Source organism: Chinchilla lanigera, unplaced genomic scaffold (genome assembly GCF_000276665.1).
Source record: "Chinchilla lanigera isolate Chin_1 unplaced genomic scaffold, ChiLan1.0 scaffold00005, whole genome shotgun sequence".
NCBI lineage: Eukaryota > Metazoa > Chordata > Mammalia > Rodentia > Chinchillidae > Chinchilla > Chinchilla lanigera.
Window position 1 is genome coordinate 2,468,375 of NW_004955406.1, and position 23,175 is coordinate 2,491,549.

General features: G+C 46.4%; 1 protein-coding gene across 2 annotated transcripts in view; it reads left to right on the forward strand.

Moving 5' to 3' along the window:
• The window catches only part of Ush2a (Usher syndrome 2A (autosomal recessive, mild)), a gene marked incomplete in the record, with an annotated part of 661,834 nt that overhangs the window by 630,544 nt on the left and 8,115 nt on the right, over positions 1-23,175 (forward strand). For both annotated transcript variants that reach the window (XM_013519932.1, XM_013519934.1), the window contains 7 exon segments: positions 3,806-4,012; positions 5,859-6,097; positions 6,858-7,066; positions 12,786-12,962; positions 14,578-14,661; positions 17,931-18,175; positions 20,723-20,944. In XM_013519932.1, coding sequence (XP_013375386.1) covers positions 3,806-4,012; positions 5,859-6,097; positions 6,858-7,066; positions 12,786-12,962; positions 14,578-14,661; positions 17,931-18,175; positions 20,723-20,944 — 1,383 coding nt within the window.

Here is a 23,175-nt window from a genome sequence, read left to right on the forward strand (position 1 = left end):
ATGGGTGGGTGGATGGATGGGTGGGTGGATGGATGGATGGGTGGATGGGTGGATGGATGGGTGGATGGGTGGATGGATGGGTGGGTGGATGGATGGGTGGGTGGATGGATGGGTGGATGGGTGGATGGATGGGTGGATGGGTGGGTGGGTGGACAGATGGACAGATGGATAGATATGTAGGGATAAGAAAATGTGACACCATTCCTCACCCATCACAAGGGTCAGAGCCCACACTCCTGTAATGAAAGATTAACAAGAGGAAAACCATAAAAATATCTTTAATCAAAGTTTTATGTGACATGGAAGCCTTCAGAAATAAAGACTCAAAGATGAAGGAGAAACTGTTTCATGCTTAGTTTCAGTGAAGAGAGGGCAGCACGTTGAGAGGTGACAAGATGGCCCACGGTAACGAGCTGGAAAGGGGACCCAGCAAGGCCCTTCTGTTTGGACTCTCCTTGGCCTCTCTGTGTAGCCATGCTTGCTCCCAGTATGCAGAAGGCGGCCCTGGAATGAGAGGGAAGGGAGAAAGGGACTTTTCTAAGGTTTTCTGACTTGTTTAGCGGGGAGCAGAATTCTGGCTTCTACGGCTGAACTTGAGGGAGACTGAGGAGAGCAGGTGGAGGACGGGAGGAGTTGGGAAGTGCCTAGTGCCCTTTGGTTCCTCGGACTCGGCTCACAGGGGAGTCCCCTAGGTCAGGGGATGGCGCTCCGAGCCCCATAGACAGGCAGAGGAAGAAGACAAAGGCAGACACAGACGGCAACTCTATGTCTGCCTGGGAGGCATTTCATTTCTGGATTTTCTTCTTTTTGATTAACCTTAAGAGACCAAGGGCTGGGTGTGAACCCCAGCGGAGCACTTCCTAGCATGGCTGAGATCTGGACTTGATGCCCAGCCCGCAGTCAATCAGTGTACAAATCAGGACATATTGCTCAAAATTTCCCATGCAAGATTATTGCTTCTTCTTTCTCCACCCTATGAAGATGTCTCCAAATCTCCCTGTAGTGAAATCACAGGCATAATATATATTTTTATTCTGAACTACATCTGAACTGCATCTCAGTCCCCTCATCTCTTGCACAGCTGGGCACACACAAAAATGCACAGCGATTTCTAAGTCACAGACTTTTTATTTTTAAGAGGATTCTTTTTCTTGTCTTCTGGTGTTTGGGTACAGCAGAGACACTGTCCAGGGTGCACATTCTGTGCAGGCCACAGCGCTTCATGATCTCAGTCAGCTCTCTCTGCTTTATTAGTGTTTTCATTTTGACAGTAGCTCATGTAAATAGGCTGATCCTGCTTTGCATAAGCAGGTTGATTTATATGAATGCTATTTTGATCTCAAATTGATTGAATACTAAAAAGAAAGTCTAGGAAAAAGAGCAATGTGTTGTCAAGGTCTCCTGTCAAAGACAAAAGACACCGGGTCCTATATAGCTTCCCAGCCAGTGATGGGGAGTTTTGCACTGCCTCATTTTTAGAAAAGAATATGAGAAATACAGCAGAACACTATAACACCGAGCCCTAAGTGTCTTACAATACAATGGATCAAATCACATTTTGAAAATAGCACTCCACCTATAAAAGCGCATACAACAAAGAGAAGCATGAGCATTAAGACTTGTCTCCAACACCAGCATTAAAAAGCCGTACTACTCTTTATAACTGCATCGTAGATGTAATGAAAATGAACAAGAAGTTAAAGCTCACAATCCTTAGCCAAAACTGTGCTGAGCCCTGCCCGTGACTCACACGCATTTTCCTTCCTTTTCTTTGCACACCCCGTGCCTGCACCTCTGCTGTCTCCTATCGGTGCTCAATCACCAGCTGGCAACTCACAGGATTTTTTTAAAAGAATTATCCCTAGTTATACTTGCCATTTTCTTCACCATCTGGATGACCCCAGTTAAAATTCTGTTCTCTCAAAAAAAAAAAAAAATTCTATGTGCTCTTAAATCATCAACCCAAGCTCTGCTCTTGGGGAGGAATTTGATAGTGATACTTGCATTTTATCATGAGTTCTATTTCCAAGAATATTGTCTTTTCGAATCTTGTCACTCATTGTGTAGTGAAAGGCGCCCATCCTACCCACTGGAAAGGTGTTCGCAGGCAAAGAGGTTGTTCTGAAGCAGCCTGAGGAATCTGGGACCCGTGTGCATCAGTCCTGAAATCTGATTTCTTCGGTAGCTTTCTCTACGTCCCCTCCCTAGGTATGACTGGCCCTGACCATTTTATAGAGCACAGAGCATCTGTGCTCCTGTTCTGACCTGGATCCAGCTTCCAGGAAGCCCTGCCATCCACTGCTAAGCCAGTTAACTGCTCCTCACTTCCCTTTGCACCCCAGATAACTCACCACAGCCATCCGGCCTTGGTGTCCAAGAGACCTTGCCTAATCCAGGATTGCAACTATTCATCCGTGGGCAGGTCATTTAATTTCTGTGAGCCTGAGTGTCTTATTAATGCAGTGGGAGGACATGCAGAGGCAAAGCACAGGTTTTTTTAAAAGAGCACTGGAAAGCAGAATTCTACTTTCATAACTTCAGCACTGAGCAAGATAGTGAAATTTTCTGAGCCTCAATTTTCTCACCTATAAACGGGGCTAATGGGGCATTCTGCAGGACCAAGTAGACTAGCATGGGTAAAGTGCTTTGTAAAGTGTGGAGTTCATAATGTTGGGAGTGATTGTGATGCCAGTGATGGGAGGTATCTGAACTATTAAATGAGCAGGTGTGATGATGTAAGTGCGTGGTCTTTTTTAAAACTACGGTTCCTAGCTCTGGTTTGAGAAAGGGGGTGCGCATTTGTGTTTCACTGTAATTCAGCCTTAGGGATTTGCTTTTACAAGGGACTTCTCCTAAAAATGGTGTAGTAACACTAGTAGGAGTTGGCCTAACTACTAAAAGTCTGTCTGACTTTTTTTTCTGTTGAAGATCCTGTTGAGAGAAAAGCAAAGCAAACAAAACACCGCTAATCTCTGCTTTGCAAAGTATCCTCAGTCGGTGTTTCCTAAATATGAGACTTTTTCCTAAGTATCAGACTGTGATGGTCCTGCATAGCCACAACGCATGTCCTGTGAAATCAAGCAAGTTTTCCAGCGTAGTCTTCTAAAGCTCAGAATAAAGTTTTTTAAATTCCTAGAGAAGACACCCAGTAAGGAAACACCGTCCACAGCTAGACGTACTGGAAGCTTACTAAGGGATACTCCTCCTGCTCCACACGCAGTCTTCTCACATTGCCACTTAGATCTATCATTCTGATTGATCACTGTGTAGTTGGCTATTATTGGGCCTAATTTAACCCTATCCACTCACACATCCATCTACTCTGTCTATTGTACCTGACAGTCTACAAATTACTTACCCATGCAAATGATGACCTCGGCCAACCTTTTAGGATATTCGTGTTTAATTACACAAATGGTTCTTGATAAATAAGATTATATATCTTTCCATATGTTTATTCCCTCCTTGATGAAAGGAAATTTAATTTCCATGCAGATTTGGTGGGGACAGAGTAAGGGAATCGCTGAGCTTCCTGGAGTCCGCAGCCCCATCCAGTTTGTGGGAGTTGAGAAAATCAGTGCACTTCACCCAGCCCATCAACCAGGGTCTTTAGCTAGGCTCAAACCCACCTTCTGCAAACCCTGGAGTCCTAACCATCCCCCTCTGTGTTCCCAGGGTCCTTTTTGCAAGCTGCCAAAATCTCAGTTCATCTTACACCACTGGCTTTAGTGGCTTCGGGGTGCGGATCTGTTTGTCCAGCTGAGGGGTGCTGTTCTTGCCTGTTCTCACAAGTCTCTCTCCCCAGGTCTGGGCGGTGAACTCAGCAGGAAAAGCCGCTAGCAGCTGGGCATGGTGTAGAACCTGGCCTGCACCCCCAGAAGGCCTCAGCGCCCCCACTGTCCACACTGTGTCCTCCACTCAAGCAGTGCTCAACATCAGTGTCCCCGCGAAGCCCAACGGGAACATCAGCCTCTACCGGCTGTTCTCCAATACCAGCGGCACCCTGGTCGTGGTAAGCACAGGTCCTGGTGCTGGAGCTGGGACGGAGTGCTTGTCCTCTCTCCTCCCCTGCCCCCTCTAGTGAACAAGTAGCACCAGGGTCCTTCACAGAAAAAAGAGTGAGCTCTTACAAAACAGATACAAACTAAGTACACTATTTGTTTTCATGTTGCGGTGGTTGAGATGGAATCCAGGGCTCCACACATGCTAGGCAAGCCCTCTAGAGCTGAAATACACCTTAGGCTTTTTTATTTTTAATTTTGAGACAGCCTCACCAAATTGCTCCGGCTGGCTTCCAATTTGAGATCCTCCTGCCTCAGCTTCCTGTGTACCCCCTGCCCCTTTCTTTCGTGCTCCTAAGGACCGAACCCAGTGCCTCACACATGCTGGGCAAGAGCTCTACCACTGAGCCACACCTCTAGCCCCCTAAGGTCCCCTTTTTGACATAGACCTCTAAGCACATAATGGAAACTGGCTCTTTCTTGTGGTGAATTCCAGAAAGGCCTGGCCTCTTCCATGAGACAGCAGAACTGTGCATCTCTAGCTCCACTGTTTATTAGCACATTCTGGGCACACTGGGAGATGGGGCAGATGTCCAGGGAAGTTGTCTCCCACTCTGAGCTAAAGCTGGGTCATTTCCATGACTGAATGGGAGGGCCTGGGGTGTAAGAGGGGTCTCTCCCACCCGCGTGTGCCTGGGCCGCTCTGACGGGCTCATGAACCGGTGGAGATGAGAATGCTTTGTCCTCACAAACCTCACAGAGAGACTGCGCAGCTCCTGCTATTACATTATACTTATTTAGACCAGTTTAGGGAACAGTTTGGGCACGTGTGGAGGAAGCCCCTGAGGCCACAGTGCCAGGTATTTAAACACACCTTCAAAAGATAACTCACATCCGATAAGGGCTCCCAGTGAATGTTAAAGGAAAATTAGCATATTTCCACAGGGCTTTGTATTCCGTAAATATAGATGATGTAAATACAATCAACCGTTGATTATCCATGCTTATAAGATGATAATACCAATAAACTAAAATAATTTATATTTGGAGTGCATTGTATGCATTTTCAAGAACTTTTCCTAATCATATATTATGTCAATGTGAGAATTAATTTACAGTTTCTAAGCTCTTCCTTTCCAAAGAGTACTAAATTAAACCACAGTGTGGTAAAAAAGAATTTGTTCCAAGTAAACTGAAAAATTTATCATCCTACAAAGATAACTCAGAAGCCAGATATGGTGATACATGCCTGTATTCCCAGCCCTTGGGATGCTGAGGCAGGAGGGTTGCTGTAAATTTGAAGCCAGGCCGCTCTCCATAGTAAGACTCTATCTCAAAAAACCAAAGCAAAAAAAACACAAAAAAGTGACTGAGGAAAGACTGTGATATTTTGTAAAAGCCAGTGCCCTCAGAGGAAGAGATGGACTTTCAAGATCTCTGCCATCTCGCTCTGACTGTAACACAGATGCAAGCGGATGACTCCATGCCAGTTACCATGCAGAACATGCACGTCAGTGACTGGAAACATACAGCGGAGTGTGGCTGTTTTTAGAAAAGGTGTCATTCTGCGGCTCATGAACTGTGGTCAGCATTTTGTATGTGCTCTGTGCCACTTTGGAATTCCTCTCTAAGGCGGTAGATAACGGACAGTATGGTGCCTCCTGGAATCCGAGCGATGGCCCGGAAGTCCGGTTTAACTGTCATATCCTTAAACATTTCCGCCTGTGTGACAGCACCAGTGATGCCTGGCGGCTGAATGCCGGGCCGTGCCTGGTTGCAGTGGGCTCCATCTGTAGGAAGCAGGGCCTCCTAAACACCTGCCGGCCGGCTGTGACTCCCCTCTCCCTTCCCTCCCAGCTGTCGGAAGGCACGGCGGCCCAGCAGACTCTTCACGACCTGCGTCCCTTCACCACGTACTCGGTCGGAGTGGAGGCCTGCACCTGCTTCAACTGCTGCAGCCGCGGGCCCACGGCCGAGCTGAGGACGCGTCCTGCTCCACCCTCCAGCCCGGCCTCTCCCCGCGTCCAGCAGCTGGGCTCCAGGACAGCCTCCTTCCAGTGGGGGCCCCCCTTGTTTCCCAATGGTGTCCTTCAAAGGTAGTAGCTCAGCGGGAACGGGGAATAGACCCAAGGCAACCTGCATGCAGACACGGGGCCACCAGCCCTGTCTGGGGAGGGCGGGCTCATCAGAGACACGAGTCTTAATCCAAATACTAATGTCCTGCGCAGCGTTCACACCCTAAGTCCATTAAGGATGGAAAGGTGCACAACGAAGTTATCTGCACTTAAGAAAGAAAACGGGAAGTGTCTGTATTCACCCAAACGGTGCACTGCTCTGGGTTGGGGCGGCTTCAGCACCAGACAGATGACTGAGTGAGGGACTCTGCTCCTCCACGTGGGTCTCTGAAGTGACCCGTGCCATAGGCTTTCGTGGTGCATAAGACACCTTTGTGGTCCGATCAGAACTGCCCCATATATTATAAGACGCCCTAATGAATTTCTGTTTGAAGCAGCAGTTACTTTCCTCAAAAGAATCTGGAGGAAAATGTGTTTCCTTATTCTAAACAAAGGAGAACATTTTACCACCTTCTTTGTAAAACGACAAGTACCTCAAGCAACCAAAGCAACCAGCCACAGGGCGATGGCCACGAGTGCGTGGACGGTGCCTCCCTTGACGTTTCCGGGTCACCTCAGTCTCCCTACAGCACCTCCGAGAGCAGTTTCCTAAAGACGCAGACCTGACAGAGCTTGCAGTTCCGTGAAAACAGAATGCGTCTCTGCAGAACACAAGCAGGTTTGAAAGGGGGCTAAGCTGATTGCATCGCCGTCTTCTCCCTCCCTCCCGCTCTCGTTCCAGCTTCGAGCTCCAGCTCTCCGTGGCTTGTCCTCCAGACGCAGCCCCGGCCTGTGCGCCCAGCCAAGCAGAGACCAAGTACCGTGGACCTGGGCTCAGAGCCAGCCTCGCGGGCCTCCAGCCTTTCACCGCCTACCGGCTGAGGGTGGTGGCGCACAACGAGGCAGGCCGCGGGGCTTCCGAGTGGGTCCGCTTCACCACTCGCAAGGAACGTGAGTACCAGGGGCCGCCAGCACGAGCCGGTGTGGCCGCCAAACTTCCCGTCAAGACGATTGGCTTGGGAGCCCCCTGGGGGATTAGGAAAGCGCACTTCCGGTGTCTGGGTGGTCACGGGGTCTGGCCTTGGGGTCTACATCCGGTTCCTTCCTTTCTGCGCTGTTTCCAGCCCCCATGAGGTGAGCAGGGCTCCTCTGCCAACCGCCCCGCATGATGTCTTGCCTTGAAGCCAGCCATGGACTGAGACATCTAAAACCAGAAGCCAGATACACCTCTCCAACTTTAAGTCGTGGGTGACACGTATTTTTTTTTTTTTCCCAGCATTAGGAAAGCTGAACAATTCAGCCAAAGACAAAGGAAAGCAGCCAGCAGAAGCTTGCCGTAAAAACTAGGGGAAGCCAATATTTACAAGAAATTTATGATAGAGTATCAGTGATGTGAAATGCTCTATCAAGACTTTGATGAAGGGGCTGGGGATTTAGCTCAGTGGCAAAAGCGCCTGCCTGGCAAGCGCAAGGTCGTGAGTTCAGTTCCCGGTACTGGAGAAAAACCAAAAAAAAAAAAACCAAAAAAAAAAAAACCAAAACAAGACTTTGATGAAAATGAGTTGGGCAAAAATGTCCACAGGGTCTAACAATGGGGAGGTGAAGGGTAAATTTAAGAATTCTGTTGATTTGTTGAAAACTAGTTTAGCGGAAGTGAAATAACAAATTTTTAAAAAAAGGGAAAGTGTTTGCCTATTTTTTTAAACGTTTTGCCACTCTTTCTTTTTAAATTATATGACATCATCCCTAGCATTTGCAGAAAGCATCAGGGCATGGTACTATGAGGAAAAACAAAAGGGCAATTAAATACAGAAACCAGCAGTCAACTAATTAATTTTTAATGAACTAATGATTTTTTTAAAAAAATAACTACAGATTGTATGAAGTATGTGTGTCCATTGTACACAATGGTAAATATATAAAGTACTAAGATAAAATAAGTTCTTCTGAGCCCAGTTACATAATTTGTGGAGACCACTAGAAAATAAAAATATGGAGTTTCTTGCACAAAATCATTAGGAATTCCAAGGCAGCAACAGTAGCAAACTAAGCCCAGAGCCCTTCCGTGTGAGGGGTCACTTGAGCACAAAGTAAATCCTCCTAAATCCCACTGCTCCAAAGCAACTGGTGTAACAGGTTGGCATAATCAGGTCTTTTAAGCCCTTTTCTTTACATACATTTATTACCTGGTTGAGATCACACTATAATAAAAAATTTCATAATCTGCCTTTGAATGTGACATTATATTTGCATTTTCCATAGCATTAAAAACTCTTTAACCATCAAGTATGACAGCTGTATAGTATTCCATATATGAATTGGTCAGGCACTTGGACCTTCATACTGAGGTGGCCCCCAGCTGAAGCTGGATCTCAAGTAATCAAACATGTCACAATCTGCTTTTTCTTCCTCACATTATTTTACTTGCATCTTCCACAATATTAAAAAGCTCAGTCATCATCAAGTACAGTGGCTGTCTAATATTCCATATATGAATCAGCCAGACACTTTGGTTCTTTTTAGTATTTATCTTTAATCAATGTGAGAAGACCAACCTTTATCTGAAAGTCTGATTTCTTTGCTATGACCACTTTCCTTATCTCCTAAGTAGAAGTTCCACCCTCCTCTCAGCATCACTAAGCTCAGCTGCACCTTCAGCACTACCATGCTGGCCTGCTCAACTGGACTAGAGATGTCAGACCCTCCCCACGGCAGGCTCGCCCTCCTCCCTCAGCCCTTGCAAAGCCCTCGCCTCCTGACTCCCCAGGAAGAGCAGTCTTGAGTTACCATTTCCTTCCCTCCCCTCCCAGACAGGCAAACCTACTTGTATCTGCACCACTCCCGCCCGTGCTAAGTTAGCACTGGTCCTGGCTGCTGTCCAAGACAAGCCTGACTTTCCTCTTGAGGACCACCTCCCTCCCCTACTGATCATCCCAACTCCCCCTCATATTCAGTGGATCCCTTTAGACTCCAAGTTGCTTCCCTCGCCAGTGCTAAAGCAATCAGCCTGGTGCCCTCTCTCTACTTTTCGCAGTTGACCTTTCCTAGAGAATGTGCTATCCCCACCCATGCTCTCCCTGCCCACTACTCTTTGATTTCTTCATCACTGGATAAAAATTCCTTTCTGAGTTCACCCTTAGCCTCCATATCGATAGATCCAGCAAACATGTCTCTCCAGTGTTCACATTCATTGACTTCTAAAGGAGCATTCGGTGCCATTGAACCTTCAGTTCTTTTTATAAAACGTGTTTTCCCGTAGTCTTCCTAACAAGCCTCTCTTCGTTTCCTGCCCACCCCTCTGGATATTCATCCTTAGTTACCTTTCTTGGTTGAGCTGCTGCTAATCACGATTCTCAAGTGTCAGTTCTACACTTACACCCCTGCCTTTCACCTCCTTCCCTTTTCCTAGTTTTCCCTCCTTCCCTCCCTCCTTCCCTTCTTTCCTTCCTTCCTTTATTCCTTCCTCTCTGCTCCTTCAGTGGGTCACCTACTCCAAGATTTCAGCTCCAAATGAAGGAGGGTCCCTAAAGTGGCCACAGCCCACCCAGGTTCTGTTGTGAAATGCAGCCCCACACCCAGCTTCTTCAGGCACAGCCCCTCTGGACTTCCGGTGAGCAGCTTAAATATGACATCTGCAGGTACAGCTTGCAGCTCTCCCTCTGAAGCCCCTCCTCCCCTAGCCCCAGTTCCTCAATGCTGGTCTTTACCACTTGGATCTATCATGCACTCCCCAAAATAGAGTCCCATGAGCATGTGCACTTTAAACTTCTCATATTCATTGCTGGCAATAGTCAGATTCCTTCTCACCCCTGCCATAATAAAAGCAAACTATGATGACTTTAATAATGTCTACTGTCTAAGTTTATAATCTCCTTCACAGTACCTACCTAATGCAATTTTGCTAATTATTCCACTTTCTTGTGGGTCTTGGCCAGAAGGCCAGAGAATAGCTAGGTGAGAGCTGCAGATTTTAACCACATCTTTCTCTTTTCTTCTCACAGACTTTCATTTTTGCTGATTTCCTTCCATTGTGCCTTTCCTCCTAACTAGAGAAGTGGCTAGACCAACACCCAAAGAGAAAGGTTTCCTTAATTCACTAGTGACAGACGTGGAACAGTCAAGAAATGTTGTGGTTCACATACCTCCTATGCGATTCTTGACTCATACACGCCAATAGAAGGAAGCTGTGTGTCAGAGAATACAAACAGAAAGATAGTCTAAACTCAGTGCATGTAGTTTTATATGTGATACGATTACATGTACACTTAGCAGAGAGGTTGGATAAGCAGGAGCACTTCAGCCCCTGTCCCCCAATTATCGTCCAGTGGAGAGCAGAGGAAAGGTATGGCTGTTCGACCCTGGCCTTGCTGAGGAAAGGCATCCTCATTTGAAGCCCCTTCCAGTTCCCCTGGTGTAAGTACCCCACCATTACAAGTTTCCGATCACCAACAGGGCAGTACAGAAAAAAATAACCTTGAGTCCATAGATAACAATAACATGTAAAGAAGTAGTAAAAAAGTTATGAACTCTGAGTCTTTATTGCTTTAATACCATCAAGTTTATATCATTTAATGTTTAAAAATGGCTGAGATTAACAACTATCTCACAAAATTCTTAAAGTTAACAATCAGGAGTTAACAATCAGGATGAAACAATTTCAGCAAACAATTGGAGGGTACCCAGTGGTGAATTAGTAAGTTGGGATCCTTTAAATACATAGGTACTGACTCTGACAAAGCAATGTAAGTGTATTAGCTTTTCTATCTATAGGACACAATACCAAACACCCACAACTCAAAGGAGGAGACATTTAATTTGGTTCATGGTCTCAGAGGATTCGGTCCATGGTTAATTGGCTCCAAAGCAGGAGTACCATGGCAGAAGGGTGTGGTGCAGCAAAAGTGCTTATTTCATGGTGACCAGGAAGCAGAGCAACAGGGACAACACCAGAGAAGAGGAAGTACCTGGCCAGATATAGACCCTAAGCTCATACCTCCATGACCCACCCAGATACACCCAGCAAGGTGCTCCACCAACTCCCGGGGCAGATCCCAAAGCCAACCAAATTGACACTTCACTCAAACCACCACTGTGGGCTTTAACACTGAGCAGATATGAGTTCCTATCCTTGCTTTCTTACCCAATTGACATTCATCAGGCTATTTAGTCTCTTGGAACCTTTGTTTCCTCACCTGAAAAATTAAGAACCAATCTTTACCAGATTGTCTTGAGGAGTAAGTGAAATCAACTAGTCATGTGCTAAGAGCATAGCAGCTCTTATTATTTTCTCAGTCTGCTCTGGAGAGGTTGCATAAATCCATGCTTTTTGGTTATTCTGATTGTGTGCTCTTTTCCCTCAGGGAGATCCACAAATCCTGCAAGTCAAGGTTCTATGTATTTTCTTACCATTTGCAAGCTTTTTCTTTTGTTCTGCTATGGCATAGGAAGAGTGGAAAGCTGTTGGTTAAAATGACAGAGGGAAGCCACAAACAAATACAATAGTGTGTTCTCGTGTGATACTAGGCAGAATTAGTGTTGGAAAATTACAGAAATTTAAAGAAGGGTTGATAACTTTTGTTGTTTTGGTATTTACAGAAAATTGTCCTTATGACTATATAAAAATATTTTATTCTGATAGGTAAGAACCACACGTTTTAAAGGGTTAATCTTTTGATTACAAAAACACAATATTCCTCAGTTATATTTCCTACCAGATGGATTTATTGTTTTAAAGAAAGAACTGATATCCAATTTATTCTCACTGCTTCCTTTCATTTCTTAAAAGCTAATTTAGTATGTAGATGGATCTTACACTTTTACAAAGGTATTGATTACTTTGGAAAAAACAAGATCTCATGAAATAAATCACTTCTGACTTGATCAGATGATATGGTATCCCTCTTTTGTTTCTACAAAAATTATTTGATTCAAAGATGAGCCTCAGTTAGAGATTTTTGTTTTGTCTTGTTTTAGTAAGGAGCTGAAAAATGCAAACACGCCTGTAAAATGCAGAGCTGCTTCTGTATCTGATATAATACTTAGACCTGAGCTTGATTATATACTAATGTACTGTGCTATTGATTGATTAGTCAAGGCGATGAATTATTGTACTTGAATTACTGTTTGCAAGGCTTTTCAACTATTTTGGAAAACAAACTCATGGCTCAAGAAAAAGCTTTAAAAATAAATGGTTGGCAAAAGGACATAATTCACCATCTAAGCAGTTTGGTTTGGAGAAAAAAATATATTAACTTCATCTAGTCCTCGGGGCTTTGTAGCAATAAATATTGATTTGATATGAAAAATAGCTATCTACTATAGTTAACAGTGTTCAGGACACTTTACCTGTTAAAAGAAGGAAAAGGCAGCGAAATATGAGCTCTAGGGTTACACTGGTGAGTGGATCCATTGTGTGTTAATGGCTATTTTATAAAACACCACTTGCTATTGATTTTTCTTATTTAGGAAGCAGGTACAAAGTTGCTGAAAAAGCATTTCCCATGTTCCTATTGCTTTTCTTTCCAGACCCCACACCAGTTCTTTTATGGGTTCCAGTGATGCTGGTATTTTGTTTTGTTTTATTTTTGCTCATATTAGCCCCCAAATAGAAGCACACTTATGCACCCCTGTGAGACGAGCATTTCTAGATCATGTGCATTTCTTCCAGCAGTGCCTCAGTACCAGGTGCCATTTTCTGTGGATAGCAACGTGTCTATGGTGTGCCTGGACTGGAGCAGTACCTTCCGCCTGAATGGCCGGCTCAAGGAGTACGTGGTGACCGACGGGGGACAGCGTGTGTACAGCGGTCTCGACACCACCCTCCATATACCAAGGACAGCACACAAAAGTTAGTTTCTGCCTCCCACTTCTCAGGGGACAAGGATCGCTGTTCCCCAGCTTGACTGGATATTAAATCTGGACGGGGACAAGCGGGTGCTCGCTGTTCAAAGGTCTTGGTGTTAAGTGGCTGCTTCTCATGGAAAAGTGCATCTCAGAGGCAGTGGGGATTCCCTCCCCATTGCAGCCTGGTGCACTGTGGTGATGATGCACTTCCACAAGGGTGCTGCCTCCTGTGGCTTGAGTGTCCTTGGGAAGGACAAGACAGGTTGAGTTCATAAAAGAAGTAGCGCCCTCACGTAGTCAGTGCATTTCCTAAAATAATACAGTTTTGGGACTTTAGCCTCTTTAAGAGCCTGCACTAAGTGATTTATTCAACTTCAGTATCAGCCCCTGAAAGAACATTTTCCCATCTTTAATTGCATGCCCTTTTTCTCTGTCCTTTTTCCAATACTGGGAAAGAACCTGTACCTTCCCATTGAGCTGTATCTCCAGCCCATTATTTTATTTTTTTATTTTGAGACAGGGTTTCATTAAGTCACTAAGTTGCTCAGGCTGGGATCAAACTTATGATCCTCCTACCTCAGCCTCCCCAGGGTGCTGGGACTACAGGTATGCACCACCACACCATTCGAAGTCTTGGCTTTCGAATTAAACTGAGAAAAAGCTTTAGGTGGCATTAAGGAATTTCTAGTAATCAGCATGGCCCCAGGACCAATAGATATGGAATATTCTAAGCTAAATCATCTGGATTGTACAATTTTTGTTGCTGCTTACTTGCAAACAGTATTTACTTTGTCTAAAAGAGGTAAACAGCAAGCTCCAGTATTACCTCTATAGCATTTGAAACTGAACGATAGCATTTCCCAGTGATTCAGGTGTACACATTCACAGTTACATTGCTGGTTGTCTATGCAGTGGGCAGTGATGGAAAGATGGCCTAACAGTTGGAAGATCTGTGTTCCACCTGACCAGGCTCTAACCATCTATATGACCTTGGGACAATCGTAAGCTCCTGGCTTTTGCAAAAGGAATTTAGATCATGCAATTTCTAATATTCCTTTTGAGTTCTCTTGTTAAGAAAAAAAAATTCTGGGCCACTTAGTGGAAGGCATACCTGATGGTTTTAAAGGAACAGATTTGGACTATATGCAGAATAAAATATATGTTGCCTTTTATCTTTTTCTGCTCTGAAAATTCTTCTTTTGCTATATAAGCTCTAATATTCTTTAGCTCTATTTCTTATGGATATGTTCTTATGTCTTTTTCATTAGAAATAAGCTTAAATGTTAGGTGTTAGCTTTCAGTCACTGTGACAACTATCTGAAATAATCAACTTCTCAAATGGAAAGGTTTATTCTGCCTCCAAAGACACACCCCCAGTGACCTAAAGTCCTACCATTAGGTTTCACCTTTTAAAGGTACCACTGTCTCCCAACAACACCACTCTACTCCTTTGGGGGATATTTAACCTCCAAACTGTGGCATTAGGTAAAACCTTACAATTTGCTCTGAAATGCTATTTTCAGATTTTCATAGAATGTATGACATATTGTTCTCTTAAAACTAGGCCCTCTATTTTTTGATGCTGAGTGAGCCATTTACCAATTCTCTCTTTTGTCTAGCCTTCTTTTTCCAGGTAACCTGCACCACAGATGTAGGAAGTGTTAAGACACCACTGATCCAATATGACACCTCTACTGGATTTGGTATGCATTTAGCTTATTCTTTGTTTTTTTCTGAGACAGTTGTTGCCTTGAACTCACAGCAATCCTCCTGCCTGAGCCTCACAAGTGCTGCGATAGTAGGCATATGCCACCAGGCCTGGTGTTAAGTCATACTTGTTGTAGCATCTTCTCATTTTCCTCAAGAAACTTGCCTGTGTGTGTTTACACACGCTCGTGCTCAGACAGTTGTGTTGACTTTATGGAAGGAATTGTGTTAAGTGTTACAAGCTTTTTTTTAAAGCCTTCACAGAACTTACATTAAGAAAGGAGTTAGGATGTGCTTTGGTAATGGCAAGCCATTGACTTTTAAAAGTGGAAAAGGCTCCAGAGATCTGACCAAACTTCTCTCCTGCCCGTAAGTCCTGTTTTAAAAACTTGGTGTATACAAAAAGTGATTTATAAATGAAGTCAGAGGAAGGAGATGAGAGGAAGGGAGAAAATGTTCTGCCAGTTCATATTGACCCTAATAACATTCTAGATTCAGAGACTAACATGGCGAATTTGGGAAAAGTGTCTACCCTTTATGAAATATTATGACTTACTATTAATCCCAAGTAATTTAGCTGAAAAGATGAAATTACAAATTAAGGATCATCTTTTAAATTTAGTTCTAGCCATAACCTGCATTTTATAATTTCAAAGGGCAAGTTAGAATAATGGCAGATTTCTCCCATTAGAACAGATTTGGGACTCGTACCCTATGTTATTAATGTTATAGCAAATTAGCAGGCATATATATTTTTTTGAAAAATAAATACGTCTCAAATGCTGAAAAATGGGTGAGATAATGTAGCTCTCAAAAATGGGTTCAATCTGTAAAGCATAGCTCTGCCTCCAGACTTTCCATGTCCGGGCACCCCGCAAAGTTCCCTGCAGTGCCTGACGCTTTTCTTCCATGCAGTTGAGCTCCTCTTATTCAGCAGCGGCTGCGAGATAGAAGAGACTGCACTGGCAATCTCTTAGCATTCCAGTGTTTCCCAAAGTGGACAGCGGGGTCTGAGGACACAGGGATTCAGAGAACTGCTCCTCCAGTGAGTCCTGCGCAGTGGTTCTGAGGCAGGGGCCCGTGACCACGTGGCCAATGAGACACCCCGTGACCCCTGTGGGCGGGGTTTCCTTTGGAGCTGAGTCCCAGCCCTGGAGTTCTATCCCAAGCACCAATGTCCCATTTGATGCCTCGATGCACCCTTTAGAGCGAAAGGGTACTTGGCAAAGAAAAAGGGGGAGGGATACAGAGACGGCATCCTGATTCTGAGCTAAGAGGAGAAGGCTGCGGTCTGCTCCTGAGCACCAGCGGTTTCCCCGCGGAGCAAGCGGTGGCCCTCGTGTCTGGAGGCTGAGCTCCGTGCCCATTCCAAGAGGGGCTGCCCAACTGCTATCCGCGTCAGCTTTAATTTTTACGATACAACTCCTGAAACATTCCTGCTCCTTTGCCTGGGGGCCGCCTCCGAGCAGGACCGAGGCAGGGACCTCGTTTCCCTGACTGTTAGAGGGCCGCTTCCCCTCTGAGGCTTCCCTCAGGCGCGCTGCCCTCCATGCCTGTGGGCTCCCAGCCAGGGCCCCTGATCCCTCAGATCAGTTCCCAGAGTCCCAGCCTGGCCGCACCCAGAAGACACTCCGCTCCTCTCTGGTGTAACCAGGGTGGCTCCGCTTTTAGTCAATCAACACACGTCGGTACCTTGGTTCCTACTAAGAGAATTTCCTTCCTGCGGAGCTTGAGCCCATCTGTGGCACCAGATCTTCGTTCCAGAGAGGAGGAAGCAGAGGCCCAAGGAGCCAGAGTGACTTCTCCAACCACCCAAGGGGCCAGAAATAGAATCAGGGTTAGCAAAGAGGCATCCCTCACCCTAGCGTGGAGCTCAAAGTCTCGTTTCAGCCATCTCCACTTTCTCCCTTTGATACTTTCCCGATTTCGAGCTCTCCACCCGCCCCTGGGCATGTGAGTGTGAGGCCCTCACAGTCCCACCAAAGTCCTTGGGGTGCTCACCACGGGGACGTTTGCACAGAGTGAGCAGGCGTTGCACCTGCATCTGTTTGTCCATCGCCTTCGAGGGCTGCCTTCCTTCTCTGGCTTGGTCTCACGCCAGCCCAAGTGGCGGCTGCATCAGATGCCCAGGCTTCTGAGCTGGACCCAGCAAGGAGCCAGGTGGCTGGGGACCTCTGTGGGTCCCCTGCTGTTGCCCGCCTTATGTTGTCCTGCAGTGGCCCCAGTTCAGCTCCAGTTCTTCCAGTTTGCCCTGTCTTAGTCAGTTTCTCACAACTAACACACAGAGGGTTTTTTCGTCTCACATTTACAAGCCACGGTCTGGTAGCGTGGTGGGAGGGTCTGGCGGGGAGAACTGCTCACACCATGGTGACCGGGAAGCAAAGGGAAAAGGGAGGTGCAGGGGAAGGAGATACTTTTGGGGTCACGCCCCATGAGCCAGCACAGGGTACCCATGAGCCAACCACCTCCCCACAGCCCTGCCTCTGAAACATGAAGCTTTGCGGGTCAAAACGTAACGCAGGGTCCCATGCAGAAGGCTCGAGCGCCCCGCTGCTGTCCCTCCTGAGTCCCTGGGACGCCCTCAGTGTAGGACCTGGCTCAGGGTAAACACTTGTTTTATGTGCAGAGAATCCCACAGATTTTCAAACATGAACAGAGATCAAGGGTAGGTGGTCCCACTGCCGAAAGATGTATTTCCACAGGAAGCTCCCCCAGTGCACTTGAGCGATGGTTTGCAGAGCTCTCACTGTGCAACAGAGAGGCCATGGGCCGAGACCTGCGAGGACAACACGTTAATAAGCACAGGCCACCGGCTTCCCCGTGGAAAACGGGATCTGATGTCTCAGAAATGAGCATGCACAGGCCTTCTATGAAGGGGCTGTTGATGAGTGTGGGGACCTTAGGCGTGGATCACTCTGCAGCCGTGACCCCGGCTTAGCAAAGGACTTGGCTCCTAGGGTATACAGCTGTGAAATAAGAGGTCCCCAAGGCTGCCTGAGGTTTACTTTTGAAAACTGCTTCCCCAGCCATCTTTCCCAGGCCTGGGGAAGGCAGTATGAATTCCAAACCAAACAGCGGCACCAGGGCTGTCAGCTGGGGCTGTTAGCCGCTGTGACACCCCAGTGGGACCCTCCGCCAGTGCCCCAGCCTGCATGCAAGTGGGAACACAGCTTTCAGCTCCCTTCTGATTTACTAACGCAGGACACGAGAGGACAACACTGCCATCTCGGGTAACGCCCCCCTTTCCTTTCTCTGCCCTGTGCAGGTCTGGTGCTAACGACTCCTGGCGGAAAGAGGGGCTCGGGGGGTAAAAGCCGAGAGTTCTACAGTGAGCTGTGGTTCATCGTGTTAATGGCAATGCTGGGCTTGATCTTATTGGCCATTTTTCTGTCCCTGATACTACAAAGAAAAATCCACAAGGAGCCATATATCCGGGAGAGACCCCCCCTGGTACCCCTTCAGAAGAGGATGTCGCCTTTGAATGTCTACCCTTCGGGGGAAACCCCAGTGGTACGTACCGAAAGGGGTGGTCCTCACTATGGGCCTGGCTTTTCGTCTGGGGGCAGATGTTTTGTGGTCTTAGGAACAAGGAGCTAGAAGACAGCTGTTTCACTAGATCTGAGGACCTGGGGTCTCACCCTAGCACAACCTCAACTTCCACAGCAGCTTCCACCTGGGGAGCCTTAAAAAAACACATTGATTGGGGTGTAGCTCACTGATAGAGCATGCGCTTAGCCCTCAGCCTTGGGTTGAAGCCCTGAGCCCCAAACCAAAAACCATTACCACTGACCCCATCTTGGAAAATTTGATGATTCACTGATATTTGGTAAGGCCTAAGGGTTAGTGATTTTTTATTCCCAAAGTGATTTTAATGCGTAAATAACCAGGCATGCGTGTTTCTGCCCTGAAACTGTTAATGAGGATGAGGAGAAGAGCTGTGTGTTGAAATCACCTGGAAATTTAGAGGAGATATGGCTGTGAAATTGGGAGGACCGGAAATAAAAGTGGAAGAGGGTGCCGGACATGGTGGTGCACACCTATAGTTCCAGCACATGGGAGGCTGAGGCAGGAGGATCCCTAAGAGTTCAAGGCCAGCCTGGGCCACACAGTGGATTTAATTCCGGCCTGAACTATATAGCGAGACATTGTCTCAAAAATACGAGGAGAGAGGAGAGAGGAGAGGGGAAGGGAGGTGATAAAGTGCTCAGTCTGTCCCCGGGTTTGACAGCCCATGCCACTGAGGGTGAACCTCAAAGCTCCAGACCACCTGCTCCCAGGATAGGTCAGGCTGAAGTCAAGGCTGGGTGAAGGCCCTGCCCACCAGACCGTGGCGGAAAGACTGAGTGTCCTGTTCCGGTGTCAGCGTCCAGGAGAGGCAGGCAGGCTCCCTGTTAGGCTTGTATTTCCGGGGAGCCAGTGTGGGGTGTAGGGGGAGGCCGCTGGCCACCTGGGGCTGTGGCCAGAGACCAGGCTTATGCTCCGCACGACTCCAAAAGGTTAGCTGGTGTGAACACACCAGTGCACCCGGAACCTGCTTACTCACTTTAATCCTCTCCAGTTGGCAGTGTGCACGGTGTATCGTCTCTCACTCTTCAAAATCACTTTTAAGCCAAAATGTGCTTAACTAAAGCCGAACAGGAGAACAAAGCTTGCGTTAGGAGCGCGCAGAGTCGTCGGTGACCGCAGGCTCCTCGTCTGCTCAAGGCTGGGTGGGGGCTCTGAGCAGAAAGAAGCTGGATGTGCATACTCACATCTGGGTGGGTGGAGGTGTGCCCCACACCACGTGCCCACACCTGCTGTGAAGTGTGAACACCCCTCCCTCAGCCCACTGCTGGCTTTCCGGTGCCACTGGCCTCTCCCACACACCCCACGCTGTGACGGGCTGAAGGAGCCTTTGGACGCTGGACTCACTGGCAAAGGGCTTCTCTCCGCTCTGAACAGACTCAGGCACAGGTGCAGAGACTGAGAGCTCTTTACATTTTATTTACACTTTCCTAGGTCACATGGCACACAGTACAGCTAAGCTCCTGTGTGGATTTTATGCATAGCATAACACCTGGTTTAGGATCCTTTGATATGCTGCAAAACTAAAGCAATAATGCCATAACTTTGGACACTATGCAATGAATCTCCACTCACTCTATGCTTCTTTCAGCATAGAAACAGCAGATAGAAGAACAACCATGTTATCTATCCTGTATATACATACATACAAAATTATGGTTTGAATTGGAAAACCCAAGTGTGTGTTTGTGTGTATGTGGGTGAACGATCTTGCTCTGGTTGGAGAGACACAAAGAATCTACTTAAAACAGTTTTACGCAAGCACTGATGACCCCATTTTTCCTCAGTTTGACTCTGTGGCTGATATATCTGATGTGTCCAGCAACGTTACCCTAAAAAGTTACACCATGCACTTTGAGGTACTCTGCGTGCTGCATGGATGCATGGTCTTTTGCATGGTGTGCTGATCACCCACTGAGATGCACGAATCCTTTTTTGATTGGACCAGTTCCATCAGGCCCCCACAGTTTAGAGCAGCTAGGCTTATCTTCCAACCCATTCGAAACCTTAGTCTGGCTTTGTCATGCTGATGTTAATATTGGAATGAGACCAGACTTGGGAAGTTAGAACCCTGGAACACCTGGAACAACACTGAATGAGAAGAGAAGGTGGGGGGAGGAATTAGTTTTCCTGTGCTAATCCAGGACACCTCAAATGAGCTCCAAGCAGCGCTCTCCCAGGGGCAACCACAAGAGACCACTGGTCTTTGCCGTGGGTAAGCGTGTTCTCCAGGGGCAGCTTGGTGTGGATACGCATGCACCCTTCTCGTTTGCCATACACCCACTTTGTCCCTCAGAACAGAGGCGAGAGCACCAGCACAGGAGATACCAAGAGCACTGGCTGCCTGACACAGTCACCCAGAAGCCAGGCCCCACGGGGGGCTAGGGGCTGACAGCCATGGGTGGGGCAGACACTCTCTGTCTTCGGAGAGTATGTGAAACAGTCCAAGGCAGTTTTCCTCCCATTAATCACGAACAGTCACTTTGTTTTTAGGGATTAGCCGATACCAAAATCCCTCGGTCAGGGACACCCATGAGTATGCGGAGCAACCGGAGTGTGTCTGTCCTGAGGATCCCCAGTCAAAGCCAGATCAGCCGGACCTATTCCCAGGGCTCCCTGCACCGCAGCGTCAGCCAGCTCATGGATGTTCAAGACAAGAAAGTCTTGCTCGACGACTCGCTGTGGGAAACCATCGTGGGCCACAGCAGTGGACTGGTGAGTGCACTGCAAGACCCTGGACTGCCCACAGCTTCTGGTCCCACCCCAGACACAGACGCACACACACACAGACACACACACACACACACACACACACACGGCATTCTCTGAGCACCTGCCCAGTTAGGGTGGGAAGGACAGGTTTGCTAGTGTGACTGACTGCAAGTGTTTGCAAGTAGGGTAGAAATTTTGGTGGGCTTTTCTGGTATAAACTAGAGACACTCAGAAGATAAATGCATGCAAAGAAAAACCAAAGCAACAGGTGTGTAGCTGCATATTGAGGTGACTGGTAGAACACTGAAGTCAATTAGAGAAATAGAAACCTCATAAAATCCAGGTATTTGGAAAGCAACTTAGAATGAGAAACAAAATACCCCATCAGTGGCTCTTGGCTCCGCAGCTGGTGGGGGAGAGTCTCCCCCGTGCGGGTGTAGAGGTGAGGGAATGCCCCGAAATGCTTGCAGCACAGATGCTGAAATCCCAGCTACTGGAAAATCCAAGTCCTTTCAGGCTCGCAGCCTCCAGAGGTTAGCAGCTTGGAATCTACAGAGCGGCACTAGGGGTCCAAAAGCTCTGCAGATCCTCATCTCTGAGACCCAGAGTCTCATCACAACAGCCTCTACCAGAGACCCAGTCAAGCACCAGAGCCCCACCACGCATGCCTGGGGAAACCCACGCAGCCCGAGAGAGGCTATGGCTCCCACTACAGGAGCAGCCACACACTGCCATCTGCCACACCCGCCTGAAACGCCAGGGGAGCCCCACTCTTGTGCAATCTACAGAGGCAATGAGTCTATCCAGCTCTGATACAGTCATGCATCCTGGACAAAAACGCTACAGGGAGATTACACCTAGGCACTTGGCAGGAAATATATTCAATATCACACTACAAATGGAGTGGCAGACACACATCTGTAGAAGACATAACTGTAGGGAAAAGCTGCTTACTAAGAAGGTTATCTCATAAAATAGCATTTATATATATAATAATTATATATTTATATATAGTATAAATATATATAATTCATGATGCACTTAAAGTTCATAACTTTCTAGTAATAGATTCCAAAGATACCAAAGTGGATAAATGTTAGAAAAAGAATCCAAAGGAAAGCCAATGTCACAGTGCATTCCAGGAATTCCAGTACTAAGCAAAAGGATCCCAAGTTCTAGGTCAGCCCAGGCTACAGAACAAGTTCAACTCTGGCTTGTCTCAAAAGACCAAAAACAAAAATCAAAGAATTTTTTTTAAGCTCAATGAGATTCAAGAGAATACAGGAAGACAATGCATGGTATAAACGAAAATGTCATCATAGATAATTTTAAAAAGAACAAATCAGAAATCTTAGAAATGAAGAGCTCTTTAAACTAGATAAAAATTCAATTAAAAGCCTCAACAATAGACTAGATTAACCAAAAGGAAGGATACTGGAGCTTGAAGACAGGACTTCTGAAGTATCAAGTTCAGACAGAAATCTTAAAAGCTAAGAATGACTGCATACAGGGATATAGCTCAGCGGCACAAGCACCTGTCTGGCAAGCACAGGTCCTGAGTTCGATTTCCAGTACCAAAAAAAAAGTGAAAACAAAAACTGCATACAAATCTTCAGGATACCATTAAAAGGTCAAATGGTCATATCGTTGGCATACCCAATGGGGAGGAAATAAAAGTTAAGGGCATAGAAAATGTATTTAATGAAATAACATCAGAAAACTTCCCAACTCTTGGGAAAGATATGGACATCAGGTACAAGAATCCTACAAAAATCTCAAATAGAGGGCCGGAGATTTAGCTCAGTGGCAAAGCGCTTGCCTGGCAAGCACAAGGTCGTGAGTTCGGTTCCCGGTACCAGAGAAAAAACCAAAAAAAAAACAAAAACAAAAACAAAAAATCTCAAATAGAAATGAACAGGAAAGAACCTCACCATGACGTATTATTATCATCAAAGTATCAAAAGTACAAGACGAAGAAAGAATTTTAAAATCTCCAAGAGAAAACTACAAAGTCACATTTCAGGACAAGCCCATTAGACTAATAGCAGAAACCCTGTAGGACAGGAGGGCACAGAATGATGCATACAAGAATGACCCAAGCAAAAATAACTGCCAACCAAGATTACTATCCTCAGCAAATAGTAATCTTGAGAAATAAATAACTCCTAAGATAACAAAAACAAAGGGAATTCACTACCATGAGAATAGCATTACAAAAGATACATAAGGCAGTC